This window comes from Salvelinus namaycush, chromosome 4 (genome assembly GCF_016432855.1).
Source record: "Salvelinus namaycush isolate Seneca chromosome 4, SaNama_1.0, whole genome shotgun sequence".
NCBI lineage: Eukaryota > Metazoa > Chordata > Actinopteri > Salmoniformes > Salmonidae > Salvelinus > Salvelinus namaycush.
This window is the reverse complement of record NC_052310.1, coordinates 59941138-59958291: the sequence shown is the minus strand read 5'-3', so window position 1 is coordinate 59958291 and position 17154 is coordinate 59941138. Positions and strand designations below refer to the sequence as shown.

Sequence of the window (17154 nt, the reverse complement as noted above, 5' to 3'; positions counted from 1 at the left end):
AGTCCTGCTTTGGGAGTCGATATTTCTCCACCATCTGCTCAAATGACAATAGAATCTTATCAGCAAATAAGTCATTTAGTCTGCGTATGCCCTTATTAAGCCAAAAGTTAAAGCCAGCATCCAGCAATCCTGGACCAAAATCTAGGTTGTTAAGAATTGGGGTAAGAGCAGAGGTTAGTTTGGACCTTCCCAGGAAGCGCTGAACTGACCTCCAAACCTTGAGTGTGTTAAGTGTAATAGGATTATTGCAGTGATCTTCTACAGACTTGAAACTTCTGAAAAGTAAAAGATCCTGTAAGGGGTATTTTGAAAGAGAAGTCTCAATGTCTAACCAAATAGAGGAATCATCATTTGTGATCCAATCAGAAATATAACATAGGTGGGCACACCACTGATAGAACCTGATATTGGGCAGATCCAAGCCCCCCATAGAACTTGGCAGCTGCAATATTGCCATCTTAAGCCTTGGCTTGCGTTTACTCCATATGAAGGAACTTAGCCATCCATTTACATCCTTTATTACCTTATTGGAGAGTAATACTGGGATCATTTGGATTGGGTAAAGTAGTCTAGGTAAAATGTTCATTTTCAAGAGGGATATTCTACCCAACCAAGAAATCGGGAGAGAGTTCCAGCGCTCCAGATCCTGTCTTATTGTATCAAACAAGGGAACAAAATTGGCTTTGTACATTTGCTGGAATTTAGGAGTTACAAATATACCCAGATACGTAAAGCCTGAGGGAGACCATTTAAAAGGGAAGGGGGGAGAAGTATTAGGTACAGAGTGAAGGCTACCAAGTGGCATAGCCTCTGATTTAGTTAAGTTAATCTTGTAGCCTGAGAATTCGCTGAATAATTGAATAATATTAATAAGAGATGTAGTTGAGGTCTCGGGATTAGAGATGAATATCAGGACATCATCAGCATACAAGCTTATTTTATGGTGAACATCCCCAATGAGCAGCCCCTGTATAGCAGGCGTTACCCTGATGGCCTCGGCCAGTGGTTCCATAGCGAGTGCAAATAGGAGGGGGGACAAAGGGCAGCCCTGTCTGGTACCTCTGTATATAGAGAAGCTATTTGACCTTAGCCCATTAGTAAGGACAGCAGCCTGAGGATCATCATATAAAACTTTCACCCATTTTATAAAGTTGTCCCCTAGACCAAATTTATTTAGAGCAAAGAGTAGGTAAGACCACTCCACACGATCAAATGCTTTCTCAGCATCTAGGGAGAGCACAAGACCATCCCTAGCACTTTGTTGGTAGGCTTGAATTACATTAAGAAGCCGCCTGACATTGTTGCACGACTTACGGCCCTTAATGAAGCCAGTTTGGTCTCCTTTCACAATTAGTGGCAGTGAGTCCTCTAATCTTGTGGCTAGAATTTTAGAAAGTAATTTTCTATCCACATTCAGAAGGGAAATTGGTCTGTACGAGGAACAAGACTCTGGACATTTTCCCTTTTTGAGAATAAGTGATATGTTGGCTTCCCTCAGCGTTTGAGGGAGCTGGTCATTTGAAAATGAGTGGTTAAACATATCACGCAATGGCTCAAGGATCAGGCCATGAAACTCTTTATAGAATTCACTACCAAACCCGTCTGGTCCTGGGGCCTTACCGTTTTGCAGATTCTTAATTGCGAACATGATCTCTTCCTCGGTAATAGGGGCATTAAGGAGAGACCTCTGTTCTTCGGAGATAGTAGGGAGCTCAATCTTAGAAAATAAATTCTCCATTAATTTGGGAGCGTCATTTGGCAGTTCTGAGGCATAAAGATTTGCATAAAATTTCTTAAATGAGTCATTTATCAATTTATTTTCATATAAATGATTGCCATCCGAATCAGTAATAGTAGCAATTGACTGTGAGTCAGCTCTCTTTTTAGCTAGGTACGCCAAGTACTTTCCTGGCTTATCGCCATGTTCATATAGCTTTTGTCTGACAAATCCCATTTTCTTTTCAGCGTCCTGTGTTAGGAGAGAGTCCAACGTTGATCTAAGAACTGATATTTCCTTTAATAGGGCAGGCGTGGGAGTTTTAATGTAGTCCTTCTCTTTAGTTCCTAATTCACCCTCTAACCTTTTTTGCTTTTCACGCTTTTTCCGCCTCTTAGTGGCTGTGTATGACATAATCAGACCCCTGGCGTACGCTTTACAGGTTTCCCAAAGGAGCGAGGGATTATCTGTTGATTGAGAGTTAATAGAGAAAAATGCTTTAAACTCTGTAATAAAATATGATGTGAACGTATGGTCTTTAAGGATGGTTGTATTCAACCTCCAATGTCTTGACAGATTGAATGCCCCGTTGAGTTTTATGTCCAGGATCACCTCCGCATGATCAGATATGACTATGCTTCCTATCCTAGCGGATAAAACAGACTGCAAAGACGTCCTGGGCATAAAAAAGTAATCTATTCTAGTCTGACATCCATGAGGTGCAGAGAAAAAAGTGAACTCTCTGTTGGAGGGGTGAAAAGTTCTCCAAACATCAGCATACCCCAGATCATCACAAATAGCTTTAAGTGACTTAGCTCGAGGAGAGAGTGAAGCTATACCGCTGGGAAACTTATCAATAAGGGGGTTCAACAAACAATTAAAATCTCCTCCAACCACTGCAGTGTCTGAGTTTAATTCTGAAAAGTCTAGAAATACCTTAGTGAGGAAATCAGGGGGGTGGGCAGGGGGGAAGTAAATATTCATTATGGAGATGTTCTGCCCTTGTAAAGTACCATTAATTATAACAAAGCGACCAAATTTATCTTTCACACAATTCAAGACCTTAAGTGGTAAATTCTTTTTCACAAGAATTGCTACACCTCTACTTCTGGATGTAAATGATGAGAAAAACACTTGACCAAACCCCCCTTGTTGTAATTTCAGATGCTCCTTATCATCCAAATGAGTTTCTTGCAACAGGGCAATATCAATATTTTCTTTTTTCAAAAAAGTCAGTACCTTCTTCCTTTTAATGGGATTATGGCTCCCTCTAATGTTCCATGTACATACACGCAGTGTATTACCTGCCATTGCACTTTGACCGTTTCATATTCAGACTGAATCCCACCGTAAAAATGGGGTGGTACCTTTTTCCATGTGTTGAACTCTCTTCTATCTCACCGAGCATAAACAAACGATATGAACCCTGAACTCTAACTATACTAAACCCAAAAATTAAACATGTAAAGATCCAAAAGGGGGTTTTCCCACTAGCTAACATGCAGGGGATTTCAACTTTCCAATGTAGACTCTTAAGTCTGCATTGCCACTCAATAGCCTCGTCCTTTATACATATGAAAATGAAAATCAATATATGAAGATTGAGGCTCTTCCACCTAAAACCAAGCCTGGGCACCAATATAGATTCACCCATATCTCAGCCTGAGCTATAGCGGCAGTTACTTTAGCAAGAAAAATAATAAAAATACGAATATTACTGAACCGGAGCATGTGAGAACTCACACCACTGTTTCATGATCAGATTCAAATAAGATAATAAAGTTATCCAATGCTGCGGCGACGCAGCTTAGAGTTATTTACCCGAGAGAGTCAATAAACGCAGCAGCCTCTTCAGGTGTGGAGAGTTTCTTAGGCGATCCGTTGACCATAATCTTCAATGTGGCCGGGTACAACAGTGCGTAGCCCATCTTCATTCTCCTGAGTCAAGCCTTCGCCTCATCAAACCCTTTGCGTCTTCGTACAACCGCTGTGGAGTAATCATTGAAGAATGAGACCTTTGGACCTTTACGTTGACTACCGTCAGAGCCGATGTTTCTAGCCGCATCCATAACGCGCTGCTTGTCGGTGAAGTTGTGGAACTTTATAACCACTGGCCGTGGGCGCTGGTTGGGACCGGGTATCGGTGCTTGAGAGCGATGGGCTCTGTCCAGCTTCACACGACCAGCCTTAGTGTCCATTTGTAAGTAGTCAGGGATCCATTCCTCAAAAAAATGTACTGAACGTGTCCCTTCAGAATTTTCCGGGAGTCCCACAATACGAATATTGCATCTGCGTCCTCGATTATCCAAGTCGTCAATGTGCTCCGCCATTTCGCGCACCTGTTTCTCAAGTGCTTTCATCTTAGTGTCCATAGATGTAGTTGAAGCTTCCACTGTAGCAATTCTTTCTTCCGCCTCATCGACACGTTTGATCACCCTCTGTAATTCAGCTGAATGGCCTGCTATTGCTTCCAAGACCGTTCTTATCTTAACATCGATCACTTTAGTAATGTTGTCCGTCATCTTTTGAATCACCAGGTCCATTGTGCCTGGATCCGCAACGGTGTTAGCTTCGCTAACGTAAGCTAGCTCCTCCTGCACATCTACAGGGATGGTGGTTTTGGTCGAGTTCTTAGTAGCTCTGCTGGGCATGTTGTCGGAGATTTTTGAGAAATAACCGTCAAGACTCATTGCAGGATAACTTATTTGGCCAATTCTACCACTTTTTCAAGCTAGGAGATTAATGAAAGAATATAAGTTTACGAATGCCACGGGAGCTCGCTGAAACACAGTGTTCTCTCTACGGCGCCATTTTGTCCCCCCATATTTTAACATTTTTTAAAAATGACACAAAAAACATGTGCATTAGTAGCACAATTTCTAAGTTATTCATATTAGTTTTTACTTACATTTGTTTGTTGACTCCATATATTGACGTTGAGGTTTTAATTTTTGGATTACTTTTCTTAGTGGATGTACAATCGTCGCGAATTGAATTATGGGGAGTTTCAGGCCCCGAAGTGAACATAATTGTACACCACAAACTCGACTAAAAAAGAGGGCTGAGGGGCTTACATTGCAAACGTCCCTTGCTTAGCTAATCATTTGGACCGCCCTCCAAGATGGTGACGGGGATTCCCCCAAGGGCATAAGGCGAGAGTAAGTGGACGAGGGTGTGTCTTTTATGAGTTTGAACCGCAGCCTAAGCATAGACCTTTTGCACAACGTAGCAACGCCCACTTCCGCTCAACTTCCTACCCGATACATAGCTTCCTGTCCCGATCCCGTCCTGTCAGCCTGATATCATTACCTCAGTATATAAATATAATCATATTTCTATAGCGTTTTTTTATCATTCTTGTTGAAAATTATGTTTATCTGTTCAGTAAGTGATTTTTGTAATTCGATTGTGTTCTGTGTCTTTTTTTGTCTCTTTAGCTAGCAAATGTCAGCTACCAGTACCTAGCTAACGTTAGTGCTATCATTAACATTATTAGTTGGTGCGGCATCTTTATTGAAAGTTAGGAAATTAACATTTCTTTTAACCTTCTAGTGGGCTTCGACATCTGAAGAAGGGAGCAGTACCTTTGCTATTCCAGTGGAATAACTACCATGTCCATGAGATCCTCATGTTACTGATGGGAAGCATCAACTGCATTTGGGCTGTGGCTTCCCTTCTCATAAAACTACCAGTGTGGGCCTGTTGTGAAGGCATGGGCCAAGGAGCAATGAGCTACTACTGCAATGCATCTTTCCTTTTTTTGCTGTGACCATCCACATTGTCTAACACCCTGTAGTCCATTTATTGATGATAAACAGTACTGCTTATACTCCAAACACAAAATGTTTACAGTGACAAGAGAACAGAAAAAATGTACTGAATTATTTAAAATTATTTATTAATAAATTGCAAACAGATTTGTTGGTTTGTTTCTCTTTCATTAATTGAAAGATAAAGGAGCCTGTCTGTTGTTATTTAGTCTTTCCTGCCTATGAAATGTTGCATGTACACATAAGTAGTACCAGTCACCCTTCTCTCTAATTAGTGATAACACCACTGGGTCTCTATGTATTCTCTCGATCAGAATGTCCTCATGCGCACAAACAACAGTCACACACTCCAACCCAGCGATGTAGACCTTGAACTTGCCTCTTCCCTGAAGAGGCATGCTGCCTCTTCAGGGAAGGTTCACTGTTATGCATGTGAACGTACTTGCAATCCACAAAACCCTTTATGTTCGGGTAATCTCAACTAGGCCAAAAGGTGGATGCTCGAGAGGGTCGTAGACCAGTCCATCAGGAGAAGATGCAAGTCAAGGGACGTCAGGATGTATGATGAGGCCACAGGGTGAGAAGTTGACATTCTGCATTTTGCAGTAGTCACTAGCTGCTTCCAACTCCAGTCCCCTCTTCATGTCAGCTGTTGGTGCTGTGCCTTTGAGGATCCTTTCAGCTAGATTGCCTGCGGATGTCAGCCCTCTCACATGGCAAGCCTCTCTGAACCGTGACGAGGTCAGTCCTCTATTTTATGGGCTGTTGCAAAGCTCACATGAAGAGACAATGTGAAGCTGGTATTCTTCACTGAGCTCAAATGTGCAGCCTTGAAAGTTGCTCTCCAGTCTGTAGCCATCAACGGGCAGTGAAGGGAATGGTGGTTTCTCCATATGGTGAACTATGTGTCGCGTTGTGATTGGAGGCTGATGGTAAGACAAGAGGCTCCCCACCTGTACCTTTCCAAAGTGGGAGTCGACTAAAAGCTTTTCAGCAGACATCCCCATGCTGCAGATCAAAGGCTTGGATAGAGGGTCAAAGTACTTGTACCCCTCTTCTATCTGGAGAACTGAGAGGTCAGGGAGCGGTCCAAGAAGGGCGCAGTAGAGAGTACTTCTGCAAAGAAAAGCAGCCTCTGTGGTTAGCCAATCTAAACAATGTACTTGAAACCACCTGAAATTAAATAATTGTAAATAGTCAAATAGTCAAAGTACCTACTATACTGGCTATTAGGGAATACTCAACTAATCCCTCCTTCTGCCATGCACTTTTTGGTGGGCTTGGTGATGGTCATTTTGCCTATGGGCCCAGGTTGCAGACCCCAGACTGTACAAGGGCACTATTCTAAATCTAATCATGAGACAATTTAAGTTTTCTTTAAATCATTTCTTAGCATTATGATGTGATTATAACCATATGATGTTGATATGTGGTATAGATATTAAAACATACCATAGTCCTTGGCTTAAGCCACTGCTGCTATGCCTCTGTGCAGAGGTAAGGTAGGACCACTGGTGTTCCCATCTGGGAATAGTGTGCAGACTGGGATAGTAATGCAACATGAACAGTGATGTTGTATCATTGTTACTTGCTCAGGGGGCTTCAGTACAACCTACGTAGGGAAATAAAAAGAAAATGACTAGACTATAAAATCACTCAACATGTGTCACGACCAGCAAACATATGTGACTGGAGCAACATGCAACAGCCACTACATTCATTACAGCAATACGGGTTTAAACATTTCTATTAAGGGTATACGTATGCTCTTGTTTAAATGTAATCTAATGTATCCAACATAAAAGAGTTTACAGAAACAGCAAGGAAGACGACTGAATAATTACTACACTAAGAACGGTTTCATAGACATGGGTTAAGCCTAGTCCTAGACTAAGCAATGCCTCTTAATGCAGATCTCCATTGACAGGAACTTCTTAGTCTAAGACTAAGCTTCATCTCTGACTGTGTAACCGGCATGTAGTGTGTCACAAACAGCTGACTTTTCACCCTACACTCAAACTGTGTGGTTTCTCATTTTTCTTCATGGACCTCTAGCAGCAAGCCTGTATGCTGACCTGTTCAAAACTGTTTTGATTGTAACTACGTTACAGCTTTGAGTAAACATCCTTGTCTGGTCTGATAGGCAACTTGGCTACACTTACCTTCATAGTTGAAAAGGTAACTGTAGACAAAGTTTGAATCCTTTTTCCAACTTCGAGGTATTGTCTTGGCCAGACGATGTACATCCGTCACTGTTATCTTTGGCAGCTCTTGCAAGCACCTTGTGTGGCTAATTGCTAGACACCTTACTAGTTAGAGCGTTAATAGCTAGCTAAGAGACAAAACAAGACAAAGAACACAATAATCTAATTACAAAAGTCCCTAACTGAATGGATAAACAGAATTTCCAACAAGAATGATTTAAAAAAACACTGTAGAAATATGATTATATTAATATACTGAGGTATAGCCGAGCGACTTTGAGGCTAGTATGGCTAGTATGGTTACAATCAGGCTGACAGGACGGGATCGGGACAGGAAGCTATGTATCGGGTAGGAAGTTGAGCGGAAGTGGGCATTGCTACGTTGTGCAAAGGGTCTATTGACTGTATTGCAGCGGTTCAAACTTATAAAAGACACACCCTCGTCCACTTACCCTCGCCTTATGGCCTTGGGGGAATCCCCGTCACAATCCTGGAGTGTGGTCCAAATAATTAGCTAAGCAAGGGACGTTTGCAGCGTAAGCCCCTCAGCCCTCGTTTTTAGTTTAGTTTAGTTTGGTTAGCTTTTGTAAATTGTAGAAATAAAACATTTTCCTTCTTCAGAAGTTCCAGCTAGGCAGGCTAACGTTATTTAGCTAAATCATTTGCTAGCTATCATACAGTAGGGATATATAAATAAATATATAGTTAATATTAGTAGACAGGCAATCATAATTGACTGTAGCCCATTCTAACCAGACGTCATGATACGTCATCCAAAGTGTCGACTTAATTTGAGGGCTGAGGGGATAGGGTGTGTCATTTAAGTGTTTGAACTGCAGCCTAGCTGTGTTCCATGTGTGTTCTGCGCTTTAAAGGGTCCATAAGGAAACACTTGTGCTTAAAAGGTTCCATGCTGTGAAGAAATGGAGACGCGATTAATGGCGTAGAAAATTCACGCCGATAAACATGTCAAGCGTTAACTCTTTATTAGTGTGTTATCTTTGAAAGCCCTATACATAATATATTATTATTTTCATGAAATTAACACACACATTGATTTATTAGATATACATTGATGATTTAAAAATAACATTTTAAAATACTGCATCTGGTCTTTTAGGAACTGGCTATATGTGTAAGCCTGCTTCTACTGAAAATACCTTTAAATCAATTTATATCCCAGTCATGGAAAAAAGTAAGATCTTGCAGAAAAACAATCACATCAAATCTGAAAAAGGGTACTTGTGTCTCCATCCATCTCTGGGCCTGGTTCTTTTGTGAGAAAGATTATAAACGTTTGGTAATTGAAGTTTTGTAGCTCGAGGGGGAGTCGGTCTGTTGATTAGTGCAGGATATTAGTTTCACAAATGAAAGCAAATTGCCCCGAGGTTCAAATTTGAATATTTAGATTGTTCTTGGAGTAAGCTGTTGGAGTGTATAGAGCCTTGATTACCAATTACTGATGGAGTATTGCCTCTTTAACATTTCCAGTTTTCCTTCTCTACTTCCACTTATTTTATTGGGAAAAACAGATTTCCATTAAAGCAATGTTCCATTAGATTAACAGAACAAAGCCTCTCTGTGTTTTTTGAGTTGGCTAATGAAACATTAGTCTAGCTGCTGCGCTGCTTGTTGATCAGATGAGTGACTCTCTGCTTTGGTAATCCTTATTGTGGATAAATGTTTGTTGTTGAATTAATTATTTTTAGATGGCTAATGCACTTTGCATTGTATGGAGGTACCTAGGTGAAGTTACACAGTGCTTGTCGATCAGATGAGTGTCCCTCTGCTTTTGTGATCCTAATGGTGCATAGAAGTTTGATGTTGAGATTGTTGTTCATAACCCTCCCGTTGTCTCGGCGGGTCAGAGCGACCCCGGGCAGTTCCGAGTTGATTGCCCGTGTCTGTGTGTGGGTCGGAGTGACCCCGGCAGCGTTAGCAAGGTGTATGTTGTAACCCTCCTGCCCCTGTGTGGGCGGGGTCATAGTGACGTCAGAGGGGTCAGAGTGACCCCGGTGGCGTTAGCAAGGTGTATGTTGTAACCCTCCTGCCCCTGCCCCTGTGTGGGCGGGGTCATAGTGACGTCAGAGGGGTCAGAGTGACCCTCGGCAGCGTTACCTGTCACTTCCCCCGTGTCTGTGTGGGTCAGAGAGACCCCGGCAGGCCGGGGTCACAGTGACCCAACACCACCACCTGCTGGATACTAGTAAAAGGTCCTGCCCCAAAATTGACACTCTCAACATTCCGGGCAAGGGCCTGTGTCGAATACGGCCCTCTGTCCCCCATCGGGCCCTTGGGCCCCGTGTGAGTTTGGATATCGAATCTAAAAACGCCCCCCTACAAACTACTTTCCCTTGGTTGTGGAAATTGTGCCTTTCGGGTATGGCTGTTGTTACACAACCTTCCCCTTGCCTCGGCGGGTCAGAGTTACCCCCGGCCAGCGTTACGAGTCGATTCCCAGTGTCTGTGTGGGTTAGAGAGACTCTGGCAGCGTTAGCAAGGTGTATGTTGTAACCCTCCTACCCCTGTCTGGGCCGGGTCACAGTGACCCGGGCCCTGTTGTAGGCCCTGCGTTATGAGTTGTTCCCCTCTGTCCCGGGGGCTTGGGTCAGAGTGACCCCGGCAGCGTTAGCAAGGTGTATGTTGTAACCCTCCTACCCCTGTCTTGAGCTGGGTCGGAGTGACCCGGGGCCTGTGTTAGGAGTTGTTCCCCTCTGTCTGGGCCGGGTCTGAGTGACCCCGGCAGGGACCAGTTGTCCCCAACAACTCAGTGCACGACCTCGGTGCTATAACACGGGGAGGCCAGCCGAGCGTCCCGGATGGGACCGAAGGGGCCGAAGGGCCCGAAGGAGCAGGCAGGGCCGACCACGCGCCTCGTCCATTCGCGTGCCTCGTCCCATTCACGTGGCCACCGTAAGCAGGGCGTAGAGAGGCTACTAATATTGTCAGGAAGAAGAAGAAGAAGAAGAAGAAGAAGAAGAAGAAGAAGAAGAAGAAGAAGATGAGGACGAGGACGACGACGAGGAGGAATAAGACCCCGCCGAGCGTGAGCCCTCCGCCTACGACAGTAAGCAGGGCGTAGAGAGCCTACTAATATTGTCAAGAAGAAGAAGAAGAAGAAGAAGAACAAGAACAAGAAGAACAAGAAGAACAAGAAGAAGAAGAAGAAGAAGATGAGGACGATGATGAGGACGACGACGAGGACGACGACGAGGAATACGACCCCGCCGAGCGTGTTGCCTCCGCCTACGACGCCTCGCAGTCCCGGTTTCAGCGCGGCTCAGGTCCTGGAACAGATATCCTCCAGCGTCGACCAAGAAGACGAAGAAGACTACTGCGATTCCGAAGAGGAGGACGTTTCGGAAGATGAAGACGGTGAGGAATACAACCCCGAGCGCGACGCAGACGACTACGAAGACGACTCGGCCTCGCGGTCGTGCTCCTCTTCGGAGGAAGAGCCGGAGGGAGAGCGAGAGGGAGACGCGGCCGCTGGCCGAGAGCGAGACAGAGAGCCAGACAGAGAGCGAGCCAGAGACAGAGAGCGAGAGCGAGACAGAGCCAGAGAGCCAGAGCCAGAAAGGGAGACGTTGCTGTCAAAAAACGGCAAAATCAAATGGTCCTCCGTGGCCTATCGCGGCCCGGACCGGCCCCGCGCCATCCGCCGGCCCTGCCCCGCCGTGACGCCGGGCCCCACGGCCTACGCCGCGTCGCGAGCGCTCGACATCGCGTCCGCCTTCCGTCTGTTTGTCACACCGGCGATAGAAAGGATCATCGTGGACATGACGAATCTGCAGGGGGTGAGAAAATACGGCGACGGCTGGCGACCCATGGACTCCACCGACCTGCGCGCCTACGTAGGGCTGCTGATCCTAGCCGGCGTCTACAGGTCCCGAGGCGAGGCCGCGGCCAGCCTGTGGGACGCCGAGAGCGGCAGGACCGTGTTCCGCGCCACCATGCCGCTCAAGGCGTTTCACAAGTACTCGAGGCTGCTGCGATTCGACGACCGCCAGTCGAGACCCGCGAGACTCGCCACCGACAGACTGGCGGCCGTGAGAGAGGTGTGGGACCTGTGGGAGGAGCGGCTGCAGGCCCTCTACAACCCGGGGCCCGAAGTGACGGTGGACGAACAACTGGTCCCGTTCAGAGGTACCGTCTATGCATCTGTGTACGTACGCGTAGCGTAGAGAGCACGGGCAGTCTATGTATCTGTGTTTGTACGTGTAGCGTAGAGAGCACGGGCAGTCTATGTATCTGTGCATAGAGAGCGGTAGCAGTCAATGTATCTGTGTATGTACGTGTGGCGTAGAGAGCACGGGCAGTCTATGTATCTGTGTTTGTACGTGTAGCGTAGAGCACGGGCAGTCAATGTATCTGTCTATGTACGTGTAGCATAGAGAGCACGGGCAGTAGTAGCACGGGCAGTAGTAGCAATCGGCAAGAGTAGCAACGTGGAGCACGGGCAGTAGTAGCACGGGCAGTAGTAGCAATCGGCAGTAGTAGCAATCGGCAGTAGCACGGGCGGCGGAGGCGGCTGCGTGTAACGTAAACGCAGTGCGCCCCGATGGTGAGCTGGTAACGATGACGCTGGTATCTGTGTTTGTACGTGTAGCGTAGAGAGCACGGGCAGTCTATGTATCTGTGTATGACGCTGCTAATCTCCTCTCCCTCTCCTCTCCCTCCCCTCTCCCTCCCCTCTCCCTCGCCGAAAGGACGCTGTCCTTTCCGACAGTACATTCCCAGCAAGCCGGCCAAATACGGCATCAAGTCGTGGGTGGCCTGCGACGCCAAGTCCAGCTACGCTTGGAAGATGCAAGTGTACACCGGCAAGGCGGCCGGCGGAGGCCCCGAGAAGAACCAGGGCGCGCGCGTCGTCCTCGATCTGACCGAGGGACTGCCGGGCGGTCACAACGTCACGTGTGACAATTTCTTCACCTCCTACGAACTCGGGCAGCGGCTCCTCGAGAGGAACCTCACCATGGTGGGCACGGTGCGAAAGAACAAGCCCGAGCTCCCTCCCGCGCTGCTCCAGTCCAAGGACAGACAGGTCTCGTCCTCCAGGTTCGCCTTCACGCCCACCGCCACTCTAGTGTCCTACCTGGCAAAGAGAAATAAGAACGTGCTGCTTCTGAGCACGCGGCACGCGGAGCCCGACGTTAGCGATCGCCGAGACCGGAAGCCGGCCCTCATCCTAGACTACAACTGCAACAAGGGCGGCGTGGACAACCTAGACAAGGTGGTCGGCACCTACAGCTGCAGACGGATGACCGCCCGCTGGCCCCTGGTCATCTTCCACAACATCCTCGACGTGTCCTCCTACAACGCCTTTGTCATATGGCGAGAGATCAACCCCGACTGGATGCCCGGGAAGCGGAACAAGAGGAGGGTGTTCCTGGAGCAGCTCGGAAAGGCGCTCGTGAAGCCCTTGATCCAAAGAAGGCAGCGTCTCCCCCGCACCGAAGCCGCCTCAGCACTTGTCAAAGTCATACGGGGCGAGCGTGTATCCGCCGAGGCTCGTCCGCAAGCCCTTGAGCAAGCCGTCGGCCAGGCCGCCGCCTCCGACCCAGCCCCGGCCGCCCGGCTGGAGGCGAGTAAGAGGAAGAGGTGTCAGCTCTGCCCACCCAAGAAGGACGCCAAGACACACACCGCGTGCTGCAGGTGTAAGAAATACATCTGCAAAGGCTGTTCACACCCATACTGTCACACTTGTGCCCACTGGGCCTTTAGCCAAGACGGGACAGGGTGACCCGGGTGGGACACTGTGTGCTAGGCATAATAGGAGGACAACGGGAGGGTTATGTAACAACAACCATACCCAAAAGGCACAATATCCACAACCAAGGGAAGGTAGTGCAGGAGGGGGGGGCGTTTTTAGATTCAATACCCAAACTCACACGGGGCCCAAGGGCAGTACGGGGGACAGCCTGTCACTTCGCACACAGGGCCCTTGGCCGGAATGTTGAATCTGTGAGTGTCCACCACAACCTCTCAGTTATCCAAAAACTTTATGTTGTATCCTGTCTGTGGAATGTGGAGGCTGTGACAATAGATCCAGCTTTCAGTAGTGTAGCAAACCACGTATCAGTTATCCAACACTTGATGTTCTAGCCAACGTACTAATACAGGGAAGTACTTATAAGTCAGTTTGGGTTGTTACAAGAGTTTACATTTATCAACACTGGGGAAGAGGTATCAGCTATAACAAGTAGGACTATTATGGGTAACCTGTTCATCTTCGTTGCAACAATCCACTTGTCTCTATGTATGCATCTGTACGAAAAGCACAGTGTAATCAGTGATGGACATGTGCTTGAAGAAGACTACCTGGGTGTGGATGGGGGACTTGACCTTGACGGAGAATATCGTGGTATGGATGGGGGACCTGAGTTTGACGGAGAAAATGGGGTTGTGAACGGAGTCCCTGAGTTTGACAGACCCGGATTACAAGGGAGATCTAGAGTGGCCCGCTCTATCCAAGGTGGTTCGGATGACAACTCTATGCCTGACCTCATTGGGGTAGAGAAAGGTTATTGCTACAGGAACATTTGTAGGCAATTTGACACCTGGAACGAACGTTACTTACCGGTGACATTGATGAACCATACCAAGTGTATAAACTTGATGGTAAATGTCTGCCTATCCCTCTAGTGAGCTACTACGGAAAAGGAAAGCCTGACGTCTCAGTGTTCTCTGTGGTGTTTAACTGGAAGACAACGTCTACTCAGTCTCTAATCCCAGTGGATCACAATACAAGGCAGGTGCACAGATCTTGGTGAACTGTGCATCTGGAAGAGACATGGATGGTCCCGGAACAGCCGTGGTAGATCGGCCTTACTACGCAGCCTGTCCTGTGGACTGTACCGGATACAACGTGAACACTGGTGCCAGACTACATTCCCTGGGTCTCAGTGTACTGAAGACTGAAGTGTGAGGATGATGGACTTGTCATCGGTGTCACTGAATCTGACACTGCTCCGAGAAAGTATGGGGGAGATGTAATTATCCTAACAGTTGAAATGTTATATTGTATTCATTTGGTACTAGGGTGATGTGGACCTCTTTTATCAATAAAGTACAGTGGTAACACTTGACAGTTGCTTGTCTGAGCATACTTTATTTTTTACTTGCATTCAACAGCATTATAACTATAACATGGCTACCCAAGCCCAAGCCCTCACAGTGAGCAAGCCTGGAAGCCTTATAGGCTCCTGTGGCTTCTGTCAAGCTCTGTGTGTTTGATGACGCTTTCCTTAGGTCCGCCCTATATGACTCAGTCAGCAAGCATGGCAGCCATTATAGGCTCCTGTGGCTTCTGTCAAGCTCTGTGTGTTTGATGACGCTTTCCTTAGGTCCGCCCTATCATTACTCAGTCAGCAAGCATGGAAGCCTTATAGGCTCCTGTGGCTTCTGTTAAGCTCTGTGTGATTGATGACGCTTTCCTTAGGCCCGCCCTATCATGACTCAGTCTGCAGAACTGTGGGTCTTTGACAATAGGGGCCAAAGCGATATATTAATGACTATACTGACGTCTCTCAAGAAGCAGAACAGAGTGTATAATGGCACATGGGAAATCAGAGTCTTTCTATACACTCAGATATTGTAATACAGCAAGGAGAATGACAGTAGCGACGACTCAGACATTGACTTTGTTAGTGGCAGCACATGCAGAGAGCTGCAGTTCAACCCTGTTACAGTTGAAGATGCCCAGTTGCTGTGCACTAGGCTGAAGGTGCAGTGCAAGAAGAGGTCTCTCAGTCATACTGCGTCTGGTGTGTAGGTGCTCCGTGTAGAATGTGAAAATAAAAGGTGACGGAAATTGTTTCTTCAGAGCGGTCAGTGAAGCACTATGTGGTACAGAGGAGTACCATGAGCCAATTCGAAATGCGGTGGTGCGCAGCTACAGAGCAAACAAACATATGTATAGGACCATCCTGAGAGTGTGTTACCGTTCAGTGTCAGAGTACATACGGAGTCCAACATGAATTGTTTAGGTAGTTGGCGACCGAAGTGGAGATTCAAGCAGCTGCAGACATGTTGGGGTAAGCATATATACATACTATACCAACCGTTGGATTGAATACAGATCTAATGGTTTAGAGGTGTCTAAGCAGGGCATATATTTGGAGAATAGTCGAACCATTACGAGACAGTCGTTTGTGTCAAGAGGCCTCAGACTCAGTCTTGTTACGGTTACTGCCAGGGTTATGAGATTGGGAACAGCCATATACCACAGCAGTTAGGTCCTCAGGCTCCAAATCATCTGATTCCGAAAGCAGTTCGGGAGCGGACATGGCAGGTGACTACGAGGATTGGATGGGTGATGATTATCAGGACAATTGTCAAGAGGACTATACCCATAACCGAGATACTCCCGGTGCTGACATGGAGGATACCAGAGACCAAGAGGCTGAAACCAGTCCCCGTTCAACCGATAGTCTTGTGGACTACGACATTTACGATTCCGAGGAGTCAGACTACGAGGTCCACACCCAAGACGTCACAGTGAACAGCTCTACAGTGAACAGTTGACGACGAAGAGGTGGTCTACTGTGAAGAGGTCTATGGTGAGAGATTTGACACCGGCGCTGTCGTGGAATGTGAAGAAGTCGATGATGACGAGGTGGTGGACTGTGACGACGTGTACGATGAAGAGTTTACGACGACGAGGTGGTGGACTGTGAAGACGTGTACGATGAAGAGTTGACGATGGCGAGGTGGTGGACAGCAACGAAGGCTACAGCGAAGAGGGTGGCGAGGTACAGGTTTACTGTGAAGATGGTCACACTCGATTCCACTGTGGAAGATTCGAGAAAGCAACATTCGATGGAAAGCATGCTTAGTTGGTCTATACTGAACACATCATGGCATTCCTTCCTAGAATGGCTGGGGAGGCGCTGGTGGGGATCAGTCTCTAAAGAGCAATTATCACATTCATGGATACATCTAACAGTCGCAAAGGGGACATTGTCGTCGCAGCACACTTCGGTGGCATGCAAGGAGGAGTGTGTTCGATTATGGTGAAGACACAGGATTCAGTCATGACCTTTACTGTTGTTTTAGTCGAGGCAGGTACATCTGTACCGATATGGTACAAGGTCTATTTTCAACTCCTATTGACATATGAAAGTTCTGGTGCGTAAACTGGGAGAAGGACACTTGCTACGTAGACCCAGGTGGATGGCTCATAACCCCAATACTTTGCTATGACACAAATTGTGGACGAGCTGCGTTATATTGTAAAGCTGATAAAAGGCTCATGGTGGGGAGCTGCATTCCTCAGTTTGGAAATGTCCCCACCACATGGTAAAGTGATAGAGCTTCTACGAATGAGGACAAACAAGCACACCAACCCAGCTGCCGCAATCCATTATATGAATGAGGACAGTTTGGGATACTTTTTGATATTGTAACTGCCAAGGGAAAGAGATTCAAGGTGACTGTTTGATAACTTGGGGTTTACGATTGT

At 46.7% G+C, this 17154-nt stretch overlaps 1 protein-coding gene across 1 annotated transcript in view; it reads left to right on the top strand.

Moving 5' to 3' along the window:
• The first annotated feature begins 15977 nt into the window (after positions 1-15977).
• The window catches only part of LOC120045943 (RNA binding protein fox-1 homolog 3-like), a 74990-nt gene continuing 73813 nt past the window's right edge, over positions 15978-17154 (top strand). Inside the window, exon 1 of the mRNA XM_038990868.1 lies at positions 15978-16205. Within this exon, the coding sequence (XP_038846796.1) occupies positions 15978-16205 (228 nt within the window). The remainder of the gene's footprint in view (positions 16206-17154) is intronic.